The 20,519-nt window shown below is 39.4% G+C and overlaps 2 protein-coding genes across 3 annotated transcripts in view; one reads left to right on the top strand and one right to left on the bottom strand.

Annotated features, from left to right (window-relative positions):
* Nucleotides 1–279: 279 nt before the first annotated feature.
* On the top strand, nucleotides 280–3,954 carry LOC128680944 (phenoloxidase-activating factor 2-like). The gene is made up of 7 exons (XM_053764458.2): nucleotides 280–999; nucleotides 1,078–1,391; nucleotides 1,759–1,908; nucleotides 2,109–2,206; nucleotides 2,417–2,677; nucleotides 2,890–3,091; nucleotides 3,696–3,954. Exons 1-7 carry the CDS (start codon nucleotides 618–620, stop codon nucleotides 3,855–3,857), a joined length of 1,569 nt encoding a protein of 522 aa, XP_053620433.1. The 5' UTR covers nucleotides 280–617; the 3' UTR covers nucleotides 3,858–3,954.
* Nucleotides 3,955–4,083: 129 nt separating this feature from the next.
* LOC128680934 (zinc finger protein 521-like) overlaps nucleotides 4,084–20,519 on the bottom strand; it is a 58,984-nt gene continuing 42,548 nt past the window's right edge. For both annotated transcript variants that reach the window (XM_053764434.1, XM_053764444.1), the window contains 7 exons: nucleotides 17,115–17,332; nucleotides 8,428–8,570; nucleotides 7,097–7,304; nucleotides 6,095–6,730; nucleotides 5,730–5,999; nucleotides 5,250–5,564; nucleotides 4,084–5,123 (listed from right to left, as the gene is read on the bottom strand). In XM_053764434.1, the coding sequence (XP_053620409.1) occupies nucleotides 4,317–5,123; nucleotides 5,250–5,564; nucleotides 5,730–5,999; nucleotides 6,095–6,730; nucleotides 7,097–7,304; nucleotides 8,428–8,570; nucleotides 17,115–17,332 (2,597 nt within the window). In that variant the 3' untranslated portion in view covers nucleotides 4,084–4,316. The remainder of the gene's footprint in view (nucleotides 5,124–5,249; nucleotides 5,565–5,729; nucleotides 6,000–6,094; nucleotides 6,731–7,096; nucleotides 7,305–8,427; nucleotides 8,571–17,114; nucleotides 17,333–20,519) is intronic.

Genomic DNA, 20,519 nt, shown 5'->3' with positions numbered 1-20,519 from the left:
ACCGCAATGAAAAATCGGCAATATATACCAAATCCGCCAAAGTTTGACCAACTGTTCTCGGATAGTGTAAAGAATGTAGTATATACATTATCGCCAAACAGTTCGTCGAACTTGAACAAGCTAGGAAATGTTCACGCATATTCGTCATCTGTCCACCTTTGTTCCATCCACTACGATTAATACTTAGTTCAATTTCTAAAAGTAAACATAATCTTGGGTTTAGATTAACCATAGAACCGTAGCCATCTAGATGTAGGTTCCTAAGTACGTACTATAATTCTACTTAGTTACTTTTGTTTAGTACGCAGTACAAACCCTAAGTTCAATATACTCATACTTACATTATTCAAATTAAATATTTCATCACCATTCCGTCATAACGAGTAGGTTTTTCAGATTAGTAATCCACATTTTGATGATTGCAACAATTTGTCGCTACGTGATCATGCGCATTTACACCATGAAGGTTGCAATTGTTAGGGAAATACCATCAATTGTGGATACTAAAGGACATATTTAATGCTGGGCCATCATCACCTCCGCTTTAATAATAATAGCAGCCACAGACCGCGACTGCAGTTCTTGATCTGGTCCACTTCGGTCGTTTTATCTGTGCCATGTGTTTGTGGCTCATAACAGCATGTTTGGGGATGCTATCCACAAGTCCCACGCAACAAAATATCGTTATTATTGGTACTCCGTCCCCTATTTTGCAGCCAACAACAACGACAACAACTACAGCCAGACCTGCTAATGTCACGAAGCCAGCTAACATGACGATGCCTCCAACTGTGACACCAACTGCGGCACCAACTGTGACACCAACTGCGGTACCAACTGTGACACCAACTACGGCACCAACTGCGGCACCAACTGCGGCACCAACTGCGGCACCAACTGCGGCACCAACTGCGGCACCAACTGCGGCACCAACTGCGGCACCAACTGCGGCACCAACTGTGGCACCTACTGTAGCTCCAACAGTCAGTCCAACATCAGGTGGAGTACTTTTACCTGTAACCATTTGTGATAATCCTGATGTAGTTTGTATCTCTAATCCTGATGAAAACGCCACAGGACCGCTCCCGATTGACCCGAGGCTCGGCACCACCCCGTCTCCCTCTGCAGCATTACAGGTCCCACCTGTGACTGGATACAGCGCTCAAATACCTTCATACAATACAGCTGTAAAATTCCCTCGGCAACGCAGAAGTTTGGAGGACGATAAGATGGATCTAAGAGGCTTTTTGAACTGGTTGCAATACGAAAGTAAAGATAAACATGAAATTGTTAAGAGACAAAGCTGCAGATGTGTGCCGGCCGGAACGTGCACTGGAGGCAGTGGAGCTAATGCTGCTGCTGGTATGATTGATATCAGAATTGTGACACCTGTGAGTATATTTCTCCGATGTAAAAAAAACTAAATATTTTTTTTTATATATTTTCAACTAAATAACTAAGTTACGATGAATTGACGCTAGAGGTCAATTCATTATTTAATATATAGATAACAAAAATTTACGATAAACTTTGACAATATTATACTATGTAACTGTAAAAATATTTTTCGGAAATGTACGCTTATAAATGTACGATGCGCTTCATAATAAAGGCTGAAAAGCTGTGTACACACGCTTCAGCTAGCATCCCTGTTCACTGCAGTGACATTATGTCCCCAACAATCACCTGAAGGCGTTATTGCGTTGAATGCGCATGGCCCGTGTACGTTCTCACGGTATAGGTAACATATATTTACAGGGCGGAAACACGGGAGGACAGTGCCCCACAGGACAAGAGTATTGTTGTGGCACTTCGTCGCAAATACTCTGTGGAACTTTGCAGGCTGTGCCAGCCACCACCATCGTACCAGCTGCCGGGCAGGCTAGTTTTGGAGAATTTCCTTGGCAGGTATACATTATTTCACACATACTAATATTCTTTCTAAGTAAGACATACCTATAAGTCACGAAGAATTAGGTATATTATACGTTGTTATACTAACAATGCCCGAAAACTATAGATCAACCAAAAAAAAATACAGCCGTCAATACATCTCTTATATATCATCACTATTCGTATAACTTACATAACATATTTTTTTGTTACAGGCTATTATTCTAACTAAACAAAATGATTACATTGCGGGGGGCGTTTTGATAGATTCATTGAATGTTCTGACTGTGACACATAGATTATTACCATATATGTAAGTAATTGATGTATGTACTACATATCGTTGATTAACTTTTTGAAGTATAGTTCCTTACTAGGTACTTACTGAACTTGCCACTTTGAAGTAGATTAATCCAGTTAACTACCATCCATTCATTAACATATGTGGCTGTATAAATTCACATCGCAAAAACAAAACCAGGAAATAAAAAGCGTTTTTAACGAATGCTATTCCACTTTGAAGAGTTTCAGGCACGGCACCAAACGTTAAAGTGAGACTTGGTGAGTGGGACGCTGCCGGCACGTACGAGCCGGTACCCTTCCAGGAGTACACTATACAGAAGGTGTTCACCCACCCGTCCTACAACCCGAACACCCTGCAGTACGACCTCACTGTCCTTCGACTGGCCTCCGCTGTGCCCTTCACGCCACAGGCGGGGGCAGCTACCACCATCAACAGAGCTTGTTTACCTGCGTCGAGTACTACCACTTATAATGGACAGACGTAAGTTTGCAATCCATTCCCAAAATGGGTTGACGTCAGGTAGGTGGCCGGTTATAAAATTATTATGAAATTTAACGTTTATTTGTTTACTTGAGTGATTAGTTTGGAATCGATACATATACCTCAAATATTTTATATAATCATATGACGTGCCGCTATTTGCGATTATAGCAAATGAGAATACCTATTTTAAAATGTTCTCATTTAATTAGATGCTGGGTAGCTGGCTGGGGGAAGAACATGTTTGGCGTGCAGGGACAGTACCAGCAGATTCTAAAGAAGGTGGACGTGCCTATAGTAGCACCAGCCACGTGCCAGGCACAGCTTCAGGCTGCACGTTTAGGACCCACTTACGTCTTAGATACTACGTCTTTCGTCTGCGCTGGTGGAGTCGCTAATAAGGATTCTTGCACTGTGAGATTTTTAATTTTTATCACTTTATTGGTGCTTACTAAAGTCTGCTTTCTGTATCGAAGTTCTGATAAACAGTAATTATCTATACCAAAGATGTCACTTATCTTGGACTCGCATGGAACCAGTACGTACGTCTGTATATACGTTCTCAAGACAAAACTAAGTAATGAATTTACGTGTATGTCGATTCGCCTCAATCGAAATGACATCAATTCAAAATCAAAATCAAATCATTTATTCAGAAATTAGGCCTTCACAGGCACTTTTTCACGTTATATTCTAAATTAAATGATGTTTACCAAAGCTACAAACTACTAGCATTTCGGAACGACCACTACTGAGAAGAAATGCCGAAAGAAACTCATTCAAACAGTGTTGGTCCCTATTATGCCAGAAGGGCTTACCATTTTAGATTATATATATAAATAAATTACATCATCTGGGTACATTTTGAAAAATGTTAATGTGTCACGTTTAATGCAATAAAGATCAATATTTCATTAATTAATAGAGCAGTTAAGTCGAAACGTGGACAACGCATTACTTGATGGGGAAACAAAAAATAAAATAGACGTTCTAAATTAACCTAAATTAATGTTTGCAGGGCGACGGTGGTTCCGGGTTGGTGTGCAACGTGAACGGGCAGTGGATGCTGGTGGGGCTGGTCTCGTGGGGCCTGGGCTGTGCGGCCGCTGACGTCCCCGCGGCGTACGTCAACATCGCAGGCCTGCTGCCCTGGATACAGCAGCAAGTCGCTACGCCTTGATTCAATACGCTTAATAGATTATACGTTTCATAGGTGTATCATTTATTTATTTTTAAATAAACGTTTTTACTGCTGGGTATCATAAGTAACATAGGTAGCATAGCATATTATTTTTTCCATGTGCGCAAATTGCTACCATGGCTACGAGTGGTCGTAGTCGTAGCACTCGTAGTAACGTAGCTTTATTTTAAAAGTTTAATAGTAGTTGTAGAACAATAAAATTTATGAAGAAGCTTAACGTAATAATTTATTAAGATAACAGTTTATACAAATAGCCATGTAAACATTATAAAACATACAATTCCTAATCAACATAAATAATAAGTTTAAATTACCTAAGATGCGGCGTTCTAAACGCAAACTTTAACGATATACATAAACATAACACTATTAGCTGGGACGTAATCTAGTATTGCAGCGGGGATCCGCATAGGACGACAATGTTTGAGTGAAACCCGCTCAGTCTTCATCGGGCTTCTCCTGTTTTACAGTGGGCAGAGGCGAGGGCGCAGCGGGAGGCGGGGGCGGAGGGGACGATACTTCAATATACTCGTCCGTATTCTTTTCTTCTTTCACCTCTGGCTCTTGTTTGACATCCACTGTTGCTGGAGAAGTAGTAGTTTGAGCATCATGTGGAGCAAGCGCTGCCCACGCAGTCGCAGCCCCTCTGGCGTACGCTTCGTAAAATGCCCTTTGAGCGATCTCAGCTTCTTCTAGATGAACAAAAGCGTGGTTGTCTCTTTCGGCACGGAAGAAAAACTTCATTCCGCAGCGTCCGCAATCGAATGGTCTCGGAACGTCAGCATGTTCTGGTAGATGTCTCTGCAGGCCCGCAGCGCTGGTGAATACCGCGCGACACAAGTAGCAAGTGAACGTATCGATTCCAGCAAAAGTGTGCTCGATGAGATGAGCCTGTAATCTTGTGGGAGACCCGAGAGCTCGACGACACAGTCTACAATCATTATCAGCGACAGGAGGAGCTCTAGGGCCGGCGTGACGAGCGTAACAATCTGCGCAAGCGCGTGCACCATCACCCAATTCTGTATCTGGCAGAGCTCGAAGGCAAATTGCGCATCTCTGTTCGTCTTCTGAAGGACGGAGATGGAATCTCGCATGGAGACGTGCTTCAGCCTCCGAGGCAAGGGTTTGGCGGCAGATGACGCAAGGAGCTGGCAAAGCAGGGTGATGTCGTGCCATGTGAGCTAAGAACGATTCCTCGGATGGTAGACGCGCGCGGCACCGTGCACATGTATCTCCCGCCACCACCTAGGAAGATGAAAAACATGTTTAGTGAGAACAAAATTGAAGATTGAAATTCCAGGTTTTGTACACAATTTCGTTTTGTGATTATTGTTACAATAATAATCAAAAATAGAGAAAATTGTAACCAACCTTGCAGTGGGTCAGCTTGTGTTCGGCCAGCACAGCAGCAGATGGCAGCACTTCGTCGCAAATGAGACACTTGTGCCTGGCAGCCGCCGCGCCCGAATGCGCGCGAGTGTGGGCTTCCAGTTCCGCTCGGCTGCGCGTGCGTTCCCCACAGTACGCACACTGTAACGCGACCACACCATTCTTCCGTCTTCGCTCTTCATTTATGCCAGCGTTCAAGTTCTCCCCAGTAGTACAAGGAGAACAAGTCCCGTCGGCTCCTTCAGATGTATTGTTATTTTCCACTCGTTTAACCCTGCCCAAGTCGCCGTTTAGAGCCTGAAATTAAAAATTAAAATCTAATTAGGTACTTCAGTTATATGTCTTATTGAGTGTCGTTCACAGATACACAATATGTAATAGCATCCTATGGATATAAAGCACACCAGTAAAGAAAATAAATCATTGAAAGCATCGGTATAAAATATAGTCAAACTATAAAACCTGTGGGAGAGCGTGATGTGCTTGCATATGCCTCTCCAGTAGATACTGCACAGCGAAGGTATCGTTGCAAGCGGGCACCGGGCAGCGGAAAGCTCTGGGCGGGCGAGCGTTACCGGCCAGCACCGCGCCGCACGCGCAGCGCGGCGCTGCGTGCCGCGACCGCACGTGCGCCGCCGCCGCCGCCTCCGACCGCAGCGCGCCGCCCCCCGCACCGCACGAACGACACATCCACACTTTGTTCTCACTGCTATGAGCTACTGCGTAGTGGACCTGTTCCAACAATAAATCATTGTTCTAGTTATCTTAATCTATAACGTGAAAATAGCAATTGAATAAAAAAACATATATCAGTAAACGTAGACTACCTGAATTGCTGCTTTCGAGTCGAATATTTCCTTGCATAGAGAGCAGCGATATAGGTGATGAGTGTGCATATCCAGGAGGTGTTTTTGCAAATCATCCGGCGATGAGAAGCTGCGATTGCAACTATGACAAGTGTATTCACAGGATACTGCCAAGTAGTAAGATGCGAGATGACGTTCTGAAGCCGCGGCATCGGCGAACGTCGCTCCACAATGAAGACAAGGAGTAGGACTGGAACGATTCAGTTCTCCGCCCTCTTCCAAATGACCTTTTAAATGAGCTCGGAAGGCTTCAAAATCTGGCAATGCTGCACCACACTGATTGCATAACAGTGTACTTGGCGATAATGCAGTCTGCGGTGTTCCCGAACCAGACCGCGGCCTTTTGACCACAGGCGTATCTTCAACTGCTCGTCTGCTTAAGTCAGTAGGCGCTGGTTGATCAACGGCTTGTGGTGTTTCTCCATTTAGCAATGCAGAATGTGCAGCTCGAACGTGTAGTTGCAGTTGTTCCATAGTGGTGAACGTGTCGCGAGTGCAATATATGCAGGCGAGAAGTGTCGGAGGTGGTTGAGATGCCACACGGCGAGGTGGAGTCAATGCTGCTGTTTCTACTCCATGTGCACTAGCCATATGAGCCTGGAATGATGTTAAAATAAAAATAATAAAATATGTATTATATTCGTAATTGTATTATTTTTCCTACGACTGCTACAAAAGGACTTTTATATTATCAAGATTATACAATGACGCGTGATGGTGTCATTAGGTATCGTCATACGTTGCCCCGTGTGACAAAGACTATGTGAGGTTATTATTCAATATAAATATAAACACAGATATAGAAGAACATTATATATTACATACATATGTTCTTATATCTTATGATTATACTTAAGTCTATTATTCAATAAATTAAATAAATAAAATTCTTTAAATGAAAACTGTACAGGATAAGGACGGCCGTGGTTTTTCTTTATATCAGAATAGGTATAATGTATGTACCTGTAAAAGGTCGGGCCTGCGGAAAGCGTCACCACACCGCAAGCACCTCAGGGCTCGACGTCGCTCCGGCTCCCGGCCCTCGCGGTCGCGCTTGTGGCCCTGCATGTGCGACGTCAGAGCGGCTGCAGTGTTGTACCCGCGGTTGCACACCGTGCATTGGAACGGCTTTTGATTATCATGTGTCTTCATATGGATCTTCAAATGATCGCTGAAACCATCATAATAAAAGTTAACATGATTCCACTAGACATCTATTATCTTGGAGATTATGCCCACGCTTCCATAATTCAAGTCCAAAAATAGCTAAGGAATTTAAAATTAAATGAGTTAAATCGTCTTTATGTGACCAGACGACAATTTGTCATACGAGACGTAAGTACCCGCATAAAGCACGGACCAAACAGAACTAACAAAGAGGCTTTTCAGACAAACTACAGAATAGAGGCGTTCGCCCAACACCTCCGCTAATGGCCGCGCTCGGCGTGCCAGTTTAGGTACGGGCCATTATTTCATTTTTGTGAGACCCTCGACGCCATTTGTCAGTGCATCATCTCTTTTCACTCGGCGGTTCATTGGGCCGACAAATTGCGTGGAATTAGTCACGTGACCGCGGCGAGGTGACGAAAAAGGTGACGCGTCGCCTCGTAGCAGAGGAACGAGCTTTGTGCCGTAACTTATGGTGATTAATCTTCGCTGGCGGCTATTGTGGTGCGCGCACCTCTCCGCTAGCCGCTCGCTCACTTAGCCTTCAATGGCTTCGGATTAGTATTAGTATTCGTGCTATACAAACGTTGCTGCTCATAAGCACCATACAATTTCTCAATTTGGTAGTCTAATGGTCGGCTTAGTATTTACTACACAATTTTATTTCATTTCAATGCAAGCGCTAAGAATATCTCACCGTTTTTGGTGGTCTATTGACGAGTAAACAAGTAATGAGCGCAGAAATTTATTTCTATACTTATCATTGAAGTACTTAACTGTCCTAACTTAAGAATTTCCTTTTCCTTTATGTACCAATATGGGATTTATTCTTTTTTTATATGGTAGTTACATTTTAGTTTTTTTTTTGTAGTTTAATACTTCAAAGTTGGTGTAAACCTAACCTGTTATTTTGAAAAAACATATCAAGGTGATCAAACTTTATTTGGAACACATATGTACCTATAAACCTCTAGCCTTTTTATCGTCCTTAATATAAACATAGCATATTGTGCACTCACCTCCGGGAGAAGGCAGTGTAAAGTTTCATGTGCCGTTGATCACATGTGCATGAACTGCCGACACTAAGCTCAGAGTGTCTGAGTGTTGTTTATCAGTGATGTGCTCACCTTCTTGAGAAGGCGGCCGGACAGTGCACACAGCGGTACTTGCGGTCGCCAGTGTGCAGCTTCACGTGCCGGTCCCTAGATCTCTTGTGCTTGAAGAGACGCGCGCAGAACTCGCAGCGGAAAGGCATTTGATCAGAGTGCGTCTATGAATAACAATAACATTGTTAATTTTGTCGTACAAGTATACTATATGTCGTATGTGTGAATATACGACTTTATCAGTACAATAGAATAGACTTCGAATCTTCTAAATATAGTTAACCTTTGTAAAAAAAAAGACTAATTCTTAGCATAAACTTGTAAAAAGCTGTTTTTTTTGTGTTTGGTCGAAAATAGGCGTAATATTGACAAAACATTACAGGAATAATCAATTAACTGTTCAGAAATTCTATCGCTGCCTTCAAACCCAAATTTCCTTCAAATATTACAGTTCCAGTGCGCTCATACCGCTCATTTGCATAATTTTTAATTAATTCTTAAAACATTTATCACTTATAGCGAATCATTGCGCGGAATTACAATCATTAAAATCCAATATATCTAACTATAAAACTTACATAACCTAAATGATATCAAGAGCAATAGACGGAGATGTAAAAGTGATAAATATCCCGCTCCCGTTATTAAGTTACAAGTCAGGTATTCAATCAAGGCATTTCATCTACAGCCTGAGGTATGAGTAACAATTAAAATGTTATAGTCATACACTGATTGAAATGAAATAACTCCGGGTGCATTAATCGAAAAAATCATCGTGAGAACTATCATCGTACAATGAGAGCTGGTAGTGTATCACAAAATTACTATGGCATGGAAGTACATCCTAGAACTATTTTTGACGATAAATTCCAAATAAATTCGGTACATAGTACATACACAGGTAAAATAAAAAGCTACTGCTACCTAGCTGAATTATCAGCCCATAAAATTATTAGGAAAATTTGTACGAGGGAAATTGAAATCTAATTATTCTAATTATTGTTTAATCTTATTTTATAACATTTGGATAGAACACCTTAAAATAATTTGGTAAGAAATATTTGGACACTAAAAAATTAAAAAAATGTTTTCTTATCAAAATTCATAACTGTCTGTACTCTAAATGTTTTTGGACGCTTGACGTCCATCGTGGTCGTGGTCGTCGGCATTGTGTCAATAGTGGGCAAAAAGCTGGTTCGGTAGTCGTGACATTCGAATGAGATATCAAAACTATTCGAAACCGCCGCAACTTGTCGATGGATCGATTAGAGTCGATAAGTTAATTGTCAATTTACTGTTCGTCTTTTAGTTACAGAAGTTTACTTTTGTTACCAACTGAATATAAAATTTAGAAATGAAGACTCATAAAACTATTATTCACATTATTTATGTGACCATTTGAGTAGTATAGGTATCATATAGGTTTTTTATGTACCTAAATTGATAAATAAATATCACGTTAAAATTTTATTTTTCTAAACTATGTCGTATATGTGTAACTTTGTCACTATCGAACTCAATTGATTGATAGCTTTATTGTTCGCGTCATTGATCGTAACGAATTAATCCTTGACTGACATTCTTAGGTGTACACCTGTGGCCTTATCTATAGGTGGATCTCCAAGTTTATAGATCCATCAGAAGTCCCATCTAACATAACCATATCGTCCGTGGACTTTTTGATTCGTGGAACAAGACATTAAACTTGTAACGATACTTTATAACTAAAAGTCACCTACTTTAGATTTATGAAGTAATTAAACATTCGCACGACTTAATAGTTGTAGTAAAGGGCCACAATAGGCGCTAAGTTATCACAACACAGGTGGAGATTCGTAACGAGTTTTTAATTCACGCTAATCGAGGTTCCTACGCGTATCCCACACAATTATGCGTCATTAGACGCCAAGTACGTTTGACTACACTAATCTCTTTTTACTTTATGAAAATAGTGTCATTTGTGTCAGCGGCTTGTAAAATATTGCTGGTCATTTATAATATATTCTGTGGATTTCCCGTGATCTCAGCGCTGCGCTGCGTGTAAAATTATACCAATACATTACAGAGTATTTTTTCATAGACGTAACTTACTACATAAGTACTAAAAATCTAGAAATAATTTAGAAATAGAAATAAATGTATTCATAGAATAAAAAATACATTCTAAAACAAAATTATAACTTACACACTTACTCCATTTAAACTCCAAAATTAACCGAGTTGGAAAACATTTATTGTTATTACTACGTAACATATAGACAAGAGTTATGCATGACATAATAATTTCCGAGTAATTTATTAAAGTATATATTGATAATAATTAGCGATATACATAACAACTCACATATAATATAATATTGGGCATAGTAAGTTTCGGTCTCGGCCATTGTATTTTTTAATTACAAAAAAGTCAAAAAGTCAAACATAGTTTAAACAAAAATAGCTAATATGCTGCAATGATCATACAAATTAATCTTGGTTGTCATTCAGACAAAGGAAGCGTCGGCCTTCGCGAGCGTCAACTGGAGTCTAAGCTGAAGCCATCATGTAATGACTAACCAGGCTAGCTTTCAATGTAATTCTCAAGGATGTCGTTGAAAATGAACTAACAATTGCGTATTAGTATTCTGTGTTCATGGGTCTGTTTTAAATATTTAGGGCAATAACTGACAAAGTGAAAAAAACAACAACAACAAGATTCTCAAAATATTTTGAGGATCTTGAATACATTCTTAAGATTTGAAGTTATTTATGAAAAGAGATATTTAGATGAAAATTAAACAGTCTACGCTATACTCTCAAATTACTAGGGACGTCAGAAACTTTTGGCTAGGAATGGCCCTAGATGCTCATTACAGATAGAATTACAGCATTATGGCTTTTTCAGTTTTGTTACGGCCATTTTCCACTAAACTATGGAACATAATCCTTATTATAATGTTATGTTAAACAAACAGAATAATGGACTCCCAAACTGACAGCCAGGTCACGCTTTTACTAATTGACCACCTCGACGCGGACCTCATTCAGTTAATGCTAAACACGCTACATGTGATTGACTTGTCGTCTCTTGCTTCTTAAAATATGCTAAGCATTTTTTCTCTTGACAAAACAAACAATTTCCGATTTAGAGCGCATCGCCTGTTAGTTCATTTCTGGGTTCCGTTATTGTGATGTGATTTCACAATACATTTGACTGACTGAAATTAATATATGTCAATTATAATCTATATTTTAATGGCCTACAACTTAATTACAGGTATATATTAATAGAAAGCTTAATTCACCGAACTAAAATCATTTAATAAGTATAATGATTTCAATGCGCGATTATAGTTAAACTGAGATTCAGAATATTACAGAATTAATTATAACATCTACGTCACAAGATTGTGACTCGTAGGTATGCGACAACGACGACGTTCGTCGATCTTAAAATTAAAAGCCGTATTTGATAAAAAAAAAACAGCGCTTATTTCGTCTAGTTTAAAAGTTTATTTTTAAACTAGACGAAAGTTGTTAGTTTAGTGAAGGTTTGCAGTTTCGTGCGCCCCCAATTACCACGGTCCCAGAGTCCAGCTAGCCATTAGCGCCACCGGTCCATTTGTTAGCGCCACCGTGCCACTTCGCCGCCCCTCGCACCAGATACAAATAACAAACTATCATGAGCTTGTTATGTTTGCTGATTGGACGGTACTACTTACCCTCTTAACTGCTAAAGTAACGTTTGTAGAGACCTAAGGTAAGTTATGAAATTATATATGCATGTCCATTTCTTAGGGCTATACAGATAAAGTGATATACCTCATACCTATTTAGAAATAATAAAAGATCTCTCAATGCTGTCTACAAATACAAACTGGTTCACAGTTTGGCAAATTATTATTATTTTATTTAATAAACAAATATTGAAAACTTTACTACATCCATCAAGTACATCTATCTATTCTCACTAGTTACTTGTGGTACCTAGCCTAGTTCTAAAAAATCTCCTATATAGAATTGGCTCGATAACATCAGTAACAAATGGCGTGCCGTCGTGCTTAATAAAGTTTTCTAACGTCTTACAGCGTCATTAAGTAGCAGGATCCCGTCTGGATCGGAGATGATCAAAAAGTCGGGCGCAAACTCTACAAACAGATGGGTTTGCAACGACTGTTTGGGAAGAAACTGGGCAAATATTGAACGTAAACCCATCTATGATCTGGATTGAAGCCAGACGTATCCGCGGTCAGCAGCCAATTATAACGCAATCCTTGCGACCATCAGCCGGCTCTAATTGTGCTAACTGATAGCCCTTCCGCCGTCACTTTCTGTGTACAAATCGCCCTTTCCTTTTAAGATAGCTTGTTATCTAAAAGTCCGCAACCAACTTAATTTTCTTAATTAAATATTTGCATAAATAACTCCATTTCGAAAGATATTTAGCGATAAATCGAGATTCCTAATTGGTAAACATATCGCTGTGTCATCCTATAGATAGTTAGATAATTTCTTTGAACATAATCTACAACTAACGATGAGACAGGAATGTATTTGACCGTGAGTCTCATCGCCATATGACCACCATATAACCACGTTAAATAAAATACCGTACATCATTTTACAGTTTGATAAAAGAAAGAAAACAATACACATATATCAGTATTGAAACGGCAAGTACATCATTTAATTTCGTCTCTACAAAATTGAGAAATTAAGCTTTCATATCTCATAGAAGTACAATTAGTAATTTTATAAACTCTAACCCGAAGAAACTCTACTCTACTGTATTGGAAATTGTAGCCCAAAGGGGGTGAAAGGGGTGAAAAGCTTTTATATGAAAGTTCTACACCGTTGAAGTTAGTAACTTAAAAATTGGATTTTAGTTATTTACAACAAATTAATTAATATCGTCTTTCAGATGTTTCTAAAGTTTGATTACATTTAACGTATTGACATACTATCTACTTGCTATCTGTAAACGAGAGTCTAATACATCCTCTTACATCTATTGTCGTAATCAGATGGCGATCGCGATGTCTATCAGCTGTTGTGATTAGCGTTGAGTGACGCACGAGTGTTACCGCGAACCTGCGCGGGCGCATAAACTTACCGCGGCATGTTTACTCCGCTCTCTTAATTGGAGCAATCGGCCCCCGACAGATTTAATAAATCTGATCCTGAGCCGCAGATAAATCTCTCGTCAGCGCCCAGGCCCACGCTCTCTAATTATACAACTTTCCAGCCAAAATAATTATCGAATTTTGATCGTAAATCCCTTCTCGTCAGCACCGATTGAGCTTACTTTAGATAAAGTCTATTATCAATGTAAAGTATTAACTAAAATTTAACTATTGTAGAAATAGCAAATTAGAATGCCGGTATACTTGCTGTATGATGAAATAAATCAGAAAACTGATTGTGCCTTGTGTTTGAAACTTATATTATTAATTTAATCATAGAGAGTGAGTTGAGAGAGGAAAGCTGAATTGAATGAAAGTAAAACTAATTCCACGTCCATTATTTATTTTGTGACCTCTGAAAATGACACTGCTGAACACCTTGAGACATGGTAGTAACTGTCTTTAGAAAAGTCTATGTTTTCTAAAACAAACTCTAGTAATTGGTCTCATTAAAATGTTGGGTCAACACACAATACACGAACAATTTGGATTTGTTTTATTCGAAAATGTACTGTCTTTTTATGAAGAAGTTTTAAAATTCACACTGGTAGTTTATAAAATCACAAGACTGTGGTTTTTTGGCATTTCAATATTTTATTCGTGAATTTTTTTTCTTAATTATTTTAAAATGGTAAGAGTAACCAAATAATTATATTTTAATTCCCACAAATAGTCATTTTATTTCTTTGTTTGGAGTTCCTAAATTCAATGTTTTTTACTTCGCTCCCTTGGTCAGTAATTAATTATCGAAATATTATTATTTATACTAATTAATTATGTGGGATTTCGCATCTTTAATATTTGTATCAAACTAAAAAAAAACTAAAACCATTGGGCTCTTATTTGGATTGTTGGAGAAAATGTTAAGAAATCGCTTATGTAGTGATAACTCAATTATTATTGGCCTACTTATCATCTTCGATTCGTGTGAGAATTCAATGATCGCTCGGAACAGCCTCCGCGGGGGACTTGCTACAGAAAATATTGTAGCGAGACCTGACGGGACCCGGGTGCGCCCTGCAGTTCCCACCGGCACCGACTTATCGTATCACCACACGCGAATATCATCTAAATATTATTATTACTTACGACGAATGCCGTGAGACCGGGCGTATTATAATGAACCCCATGTTGGTATGTTTTCCGCGTAATGCTCACCAAAACACATTCTAAACTAGTTTGAAGTGGACGTGATAGCCAATAAAAGAGCCGAAATGGGCAGCGGCGGCTACTGCGGCTTTCCCTGCAATAACGCCGGTTCACACACCAGGCGAGCTGCCCCGGGGTCAAGTGGCCCGCCGCCGCTTTTGCAAATTGTCCTACGTAACTTCTACTTAACTAAGAAATATAATACCAAAAACAAGATTTTTCATTCAACACATTCCTAATGAAGTACCTAGTTACTTAAGTATCTGTTAAACTATATTCTGAATGTCTTGATACATAGAGTAAATGAAAAAAGTAATAAGTATTTTAATTGCTTCAAGTCAGTGTCCAACCAGAGTGCACAAAAATCAAACAAAGCTGTTAGTTATTGTAAAAAAAATTTCGCATGAACAGCCTCATTTTCTTGTAATGTTTTGGGTGATGTTACTCAAAAATGTAATATTATTCCCATGAGAAACGAGTTCTCTGAAATGATGCCTACTTGTTTATAATGTTGGTGCGACATCTAATACCAACAACATTATTGACCATAAAGATTACATGTTTCAAAAAAACGTTTTATTCGGTTAAATACTCAGCAGTAATATATTCTTATAAGGATAGAGTTACCTACTAAAATATCTTTGCCACTTTTCCATACAATCAAAGACACCAGTAGATTTCAGGAAATTGACTGATTTAAAACGTTGATTAAGTGAAAGAACTGTTTTATAAGAAAGCGTTAACTAAAAGATAACATTAATTGGAAATTACGATTTCCTACAACTTCGAAAATAAAACGAGACAGTCGCTGGCGACGGGCGGTGGGTGTGGCGAACAGCTTTACGACCTAGATTGCGCTCTGTCGGCTTATCCCAATGTCCAACTACATACTATACTACTTAGTTAACTTGAATAGACGCATACTCGAGGCATCAAACAATTCAAGTATACCAATTCCACCTTTCTACGTTTTACTGCATTGCAATTTCCTCGACTCAAGTCTAAGATGAATGGTGGCTATGTGGAGCCTCTGTAATTGATTTATTTTTGTAATGACCGCCTTTCTCAGCGCGGTGCGATGATAAAGGTGTACGCGCAGAGCAGGGAGTTGTTATCGCAGCCTATTTCCGGCCATCAGGAGACTGTCGCGTGAGCGCAGCGCGATTATCGCCTGATACATTTGTCGGCGAACACCATCTCCGCAGCAGCCTGCGCCGGCGCATGCAGCGATCGCTATCTTTGGAGACGCGGCCATCGTCGCAATTGCACACTGATAAATCAAATTAATCTGGAACTGGTTCTTTTAAATTCTTAGAAAGTACGAGACGTCCTTCCAAAATGTAGGTGGCATTTCTGGCACTCGTCTCGGACGTGCCCAAGCCCATGTGTATTATGTACGTGGCAGGTTTCGGCGGCATTATGCAAAGTGATGTTTCTATTTACCCTATCTTGCTAGATCAGACGCGGTGTGTCGCAATCGTAACGCGGCGAGATGGCGCAGCACAAAGGGAGCAAGATGTACGGCCTGCGTAATGGCCAGCACGTCACAGTCCTCTGCCAGTGCAAGGCGCGGCAAGTGCGATGCATATCTAAGCGCAAGCTCTGTAAATGGGCCGTTTTGGATATCAACTTGCTAATGAAGCACAGGCCTGCATGGCAAAACTGGACTGTGAATTCACAGATATGACAGCCGCAATAGTCGTTTTGACCGTGTTGCATGCATTGCTTTATGAGTAGAGGCAGCCTAGCCTATTATCTTGGAACACTGCTGCTCTAAGGTTACGACGCATAGCCAGATAATAGATGTTTATCTTTTCAAACGTTGTTCTATTTGTTTATTGTTTTGAATTTACACGCATAAATTTGAGACAAGTGCTTGTTTTTGATGTCTCTACTGCAACATTTCTGGTTTTTAGACTTATATCAATTTCAAGTATTAACAATTATTTCCTGCAATGAGTCTCCCGGAAAATACTCGAAAAGTTCTAAATGCGTTTGCATAAAAAATAAATTGTTTAAAAAATATTAATTAATTTAAAGTGAAGACCTTTGTTTCTCTAACTGTACCTAGGTACATACACACAACAAAATCACTCAAGTTTTGGAACCTTCGCTAACAGTTGCGGATGCCCGAAACTTCCCGAAATGACGGTTCGCTATTTCTTTGCATTAACTTTTAAGACATCATTGCCATGTAATATTTGGAAAATCGTCAACAAACCTAACATATAAATAAGTTAATAATAAAGTTTTGCAAAATTACTGTTATGACAAAAAGTAATGGCAATGTATATTAGGAAATCCATAAATATACAAGAAAAGAAAAGATCACGCACGTGACACATCCGAGCACCACACGCCCCTGCAAATAAACCATTCATACGATTCAATTACCTGTTCATGTTTCTTCAGATAGGAGGATCTCGGGAAAGCCTTATCGCAGAACTGGCACTGGTATGGCGTGTGCTCAGTGACGCCGAGCGTGAACGGCGGGTCGGCGTCGGCGTCGACGGCGTCGGCCGACGTCGGCGTCGACGCGGGCGATGGCGACGGCTCCGGCGTCGACGACGGCCACGAGCTACCCGCCGTGCTGCCCACGCTACCCAGCGCCTCTGCATAACAAATAACTAGTTTATAGAACACTAGCTGTTGCCTGCGGCTTCGCCCGCGTTAATTTCCCACGAGAGCAGTTATTTTTCCGGGATGAAAGGTACCTTATGTCCTTCTCTATACTTCAAACTTTCAAGAAGATTGGTTAAGTAGATAGAGCGTGAAGAGGTAACAACCAAACTTACTTTCGCATTTATAATATTAGTTAGGATTTATTATTTGAACAAACATCTCTATATCTCTTCTCTACTTGTATTGTGAGTGTGTATTTTGTGATACGATTTTATCTTTCTATCTTGCACCCTCTCTATCACCTCCAAGTGTCTTAAACATAAATTGGAAGACAAAACTTAACATTCAGTTCATTCTTCGAATTCCTCATGGCTAAGGGTCGTGATGTTTACGTGGAATGAAACACATAACAATTTGGCATTTTTAATGGAGTGGTTTGCCATTGCCTTCTCCATTTCACACATAAGTCAATAATTTCCTCTCGATGTTTTCCTTCACCGGAAGCAAATGGTGGTCTATGAAAACTACTATACATGAGTCCGATTGGTATACACACTCATGTGGCATGAGTAGGATTCGAACCTTCGACCCTTCGATCCACAGGCGGGCGTCTTAACCATTACACCACCACAGTTTCAGCAACCAGTCAGCAATCACAACATTCAGTTGTACCTGTTGTAATATCAAATGTATTTATGAATGAAACAAAATACGGAAATCAGGAAATCCCTTAGAAATATATTTTTTAAATGTCATTTTTGACATTAGCTTCAATTGTTACCTATCAGAGATGGCTTACTCTCATGGATTTAGTGAGTACTTCTTACTGCATTCGATGTGTGACAAAAAAATAATGTCCGTGCAGAAAACCGTTGAGAAGTTTCCACATCTGGAGCCGTTCCTGGGTGCACCATAAGAATGCATTGTCATCCAAACTAAACTTGTATACAAAATTACAGCTCCATCTGTTAAAGATATCTGCTTCAAATTTGAGTTGCAAGATTTCACTCGAGACTTAGTTACATTACAAGTTAATAAAAGCTTTTAAAATACAAACAATTCGTCAAAACCGGAAAATAAATAAGTTTAAGAATTTAGCTAGTTTTAAAAACGAAATACCTAACACATTGCTTCTTATTTTGTTAGAACTGTTTCAAAGTTGTAAATAATATTTCGAAAGTAAGTACGATACAGTTTACTTAAATCTCCGATAGCGTCTATCCGTAAACATAATGTATAGGCACAATACCAGGATTGCCTGTCAGCTTTCTGTATTATTATCACATTTTACAGAAATGCATTGAAATTGGCGAGCAGATAATAAAGAGCTATGAGAATTGCGACATCTTCCAGACACTAAAGCACATTACAGAGCGGAGGCCGCAGATAGAGCTATCATAAATATCGGCAAAGCCCACCATATTTCGGTGTTAGGGGCGGTCCATCAGCGGTGCACCTCGGAGTGGCGTGAAATATAAACAAATTGAATGGGCCTCGATGACGAGCGGCTGCGCAAATGATAAGTAATGAGGCGGAGAAAACCTCCCGGACTACTAGCATTCTAAGGAATTCAAAATACATATTATATTTTATTACGCATCCCCTTCTACCATCGTATCTAATATTCATATTTTTACATTCAGTAAAAACAATCCATTTACTCTACACAGACACTCTATATTTTTGTTATATTTTAAATTCTCATATTCGTGATTATTTATTTCATAAATTTGCAGCCCGACTTAACCTAATTGTATAAGTAAGAGGAACAGTTACAGTCGACTGTTGTTTACGTAACTAAGTGACTTGACAAAATACATTTACAAAAACTAATTTACAAAAGTTAGTCCGCAGAATAATAGAGTAACATGCTCGAACCCTAGACAAAGATGTCGATTTTGCTTACGATTATTTTCCTTTCGAATCTTCCAACAAAACACCCAATAAGTCGAGAGGTAAGTAAGGCTGATTGTTAGTAGAATCGACGCCCAGATGTTAGTACAATATTTTTTAAAAACGAAACATAATGACAAATAATCTTGAGTGAAATTTTTCATAATAAACATTCCTCTGCAGACATTTCTCGTCCCTGCGAACGCATTTAATAGGCTCCACTATTTATATCAATCTGCCCGGACGGGCGCACGCCCCGGACGTGCGTAACGACCCGCGCTAATGGGCGAAATGATGACCACTTCATTAGACATCTGACAATTTTCTTATTGAAATCGCAAATTTCTTATTAAAATACTAAAAATACAATTTAATACAATGAATATAGTCAAAGTAGATTTAACAATTTTGCATTGTTTCAGGAAGAAAAATATTAGAAAAATAAGCTAGGTATTTATAAAATAAGTGAACTGGTGTCTTCTGGACACGAAAAGTGCTATCACAGAAGATCAGTGAGACCGCAGCTAAAAGCAAGGATGATTGTCTAATGGGGACCAGGGTAGTGCAAGTGGTAGGTGTAGGTGTAAGCGGTGGGATAGGCGTAATTAGCACCGATTGCCGCAATTCCCCGGGTGTCGGTGGCGCCGCGCGATGGAGCGGTGGGCGGCGGAAGCTCACTTCCTAATTGAACCGTCTCAGACACCTCAACCGGCGCCTCGACAATCAACACCAATCGCTAGCTCACTTGAAATTATCTAATAACAGAGAAACTATATCAGTTTCCAAATAAGCCTGTGCTCTGCTACTGGCCTGGCTTGAAGGCTTTATATATCCAAGATTTCTTTTACCGTGTGGTACCTAAGGAAACAAAAATTGATCAAAATGTCTATGTTTGTCAAGTAGGTAGGTACGTACGTCCGGTGCGGTTTATTATAAAATAACTCGAAATTTGCTGTTTTCACACTGGCCGCCTAAAGACCAGACCAGAATAGTGATGATAAGAAATGACCACGCATGCCTTCTGATGCTAAAATTTTCACACAACAAATCTTTGATAGTTTAAAACAACTTTTTCACCTAGTTTTAAGATTATTGAAAACGTAAAAATCTCCAATATTTTAATAGACTTTGTAACAATATCATTTCATAATTACCTAGCCAATAAATAATTAATTTCAGTTTCGAAACTACTATTATTTAGAAATTAATGTGATATTTCTATTGTGCATTGGTTTCAATATAATATTGAAGAAAACCGCTTATATTTCTACAAAATTATATCTT

Source organism: Plodia interpunctella, chromosome 2 (genome assembly GCF_027563975.2).
Source record: "Plodia interpunctella isolate USDA-ARS_2022_Savannah chromosome 2, ilPloInte3.2, whole genome shotgun sequence".
NCBI lineage: Eukaryota > Metazoa > Arthropoda > Insecta > Lepidoptera > Pyralidae > Plodia > Plodia interpunctella.
Note: the sequence above shows the minus strand (reverse complement) of the source record. Positions and strands in the feature narration are given on the sequence as shown.

What these genes read in the sequence shown, in the direction of transcription:
- LOC128680944 (XM_053764458.2), top strand. Translation starts at nt 618, where the DNA reads ATGTGTTTGTGGCTCATAACAGCATGTTTGGGGATGCTATCCACAAGT. An exon ending in AACAGTCAGTCCAACATCAG is followed by an intron (nt 1,000 to 1,077) that starts GTGGAGTACTTT and finishes AAAACGCCACAG; the next exon opens with GACCGCTCCCGATTGACCCG. An exon ending in TTGGAGAATTTCCTTGGCAG is followed by an intron (nt 1,909 to 2,108) that starts GTATACATTATT and finishes TTTTTGTTACAG; the next exon opens with GCTATTATTCTAACTAAACA.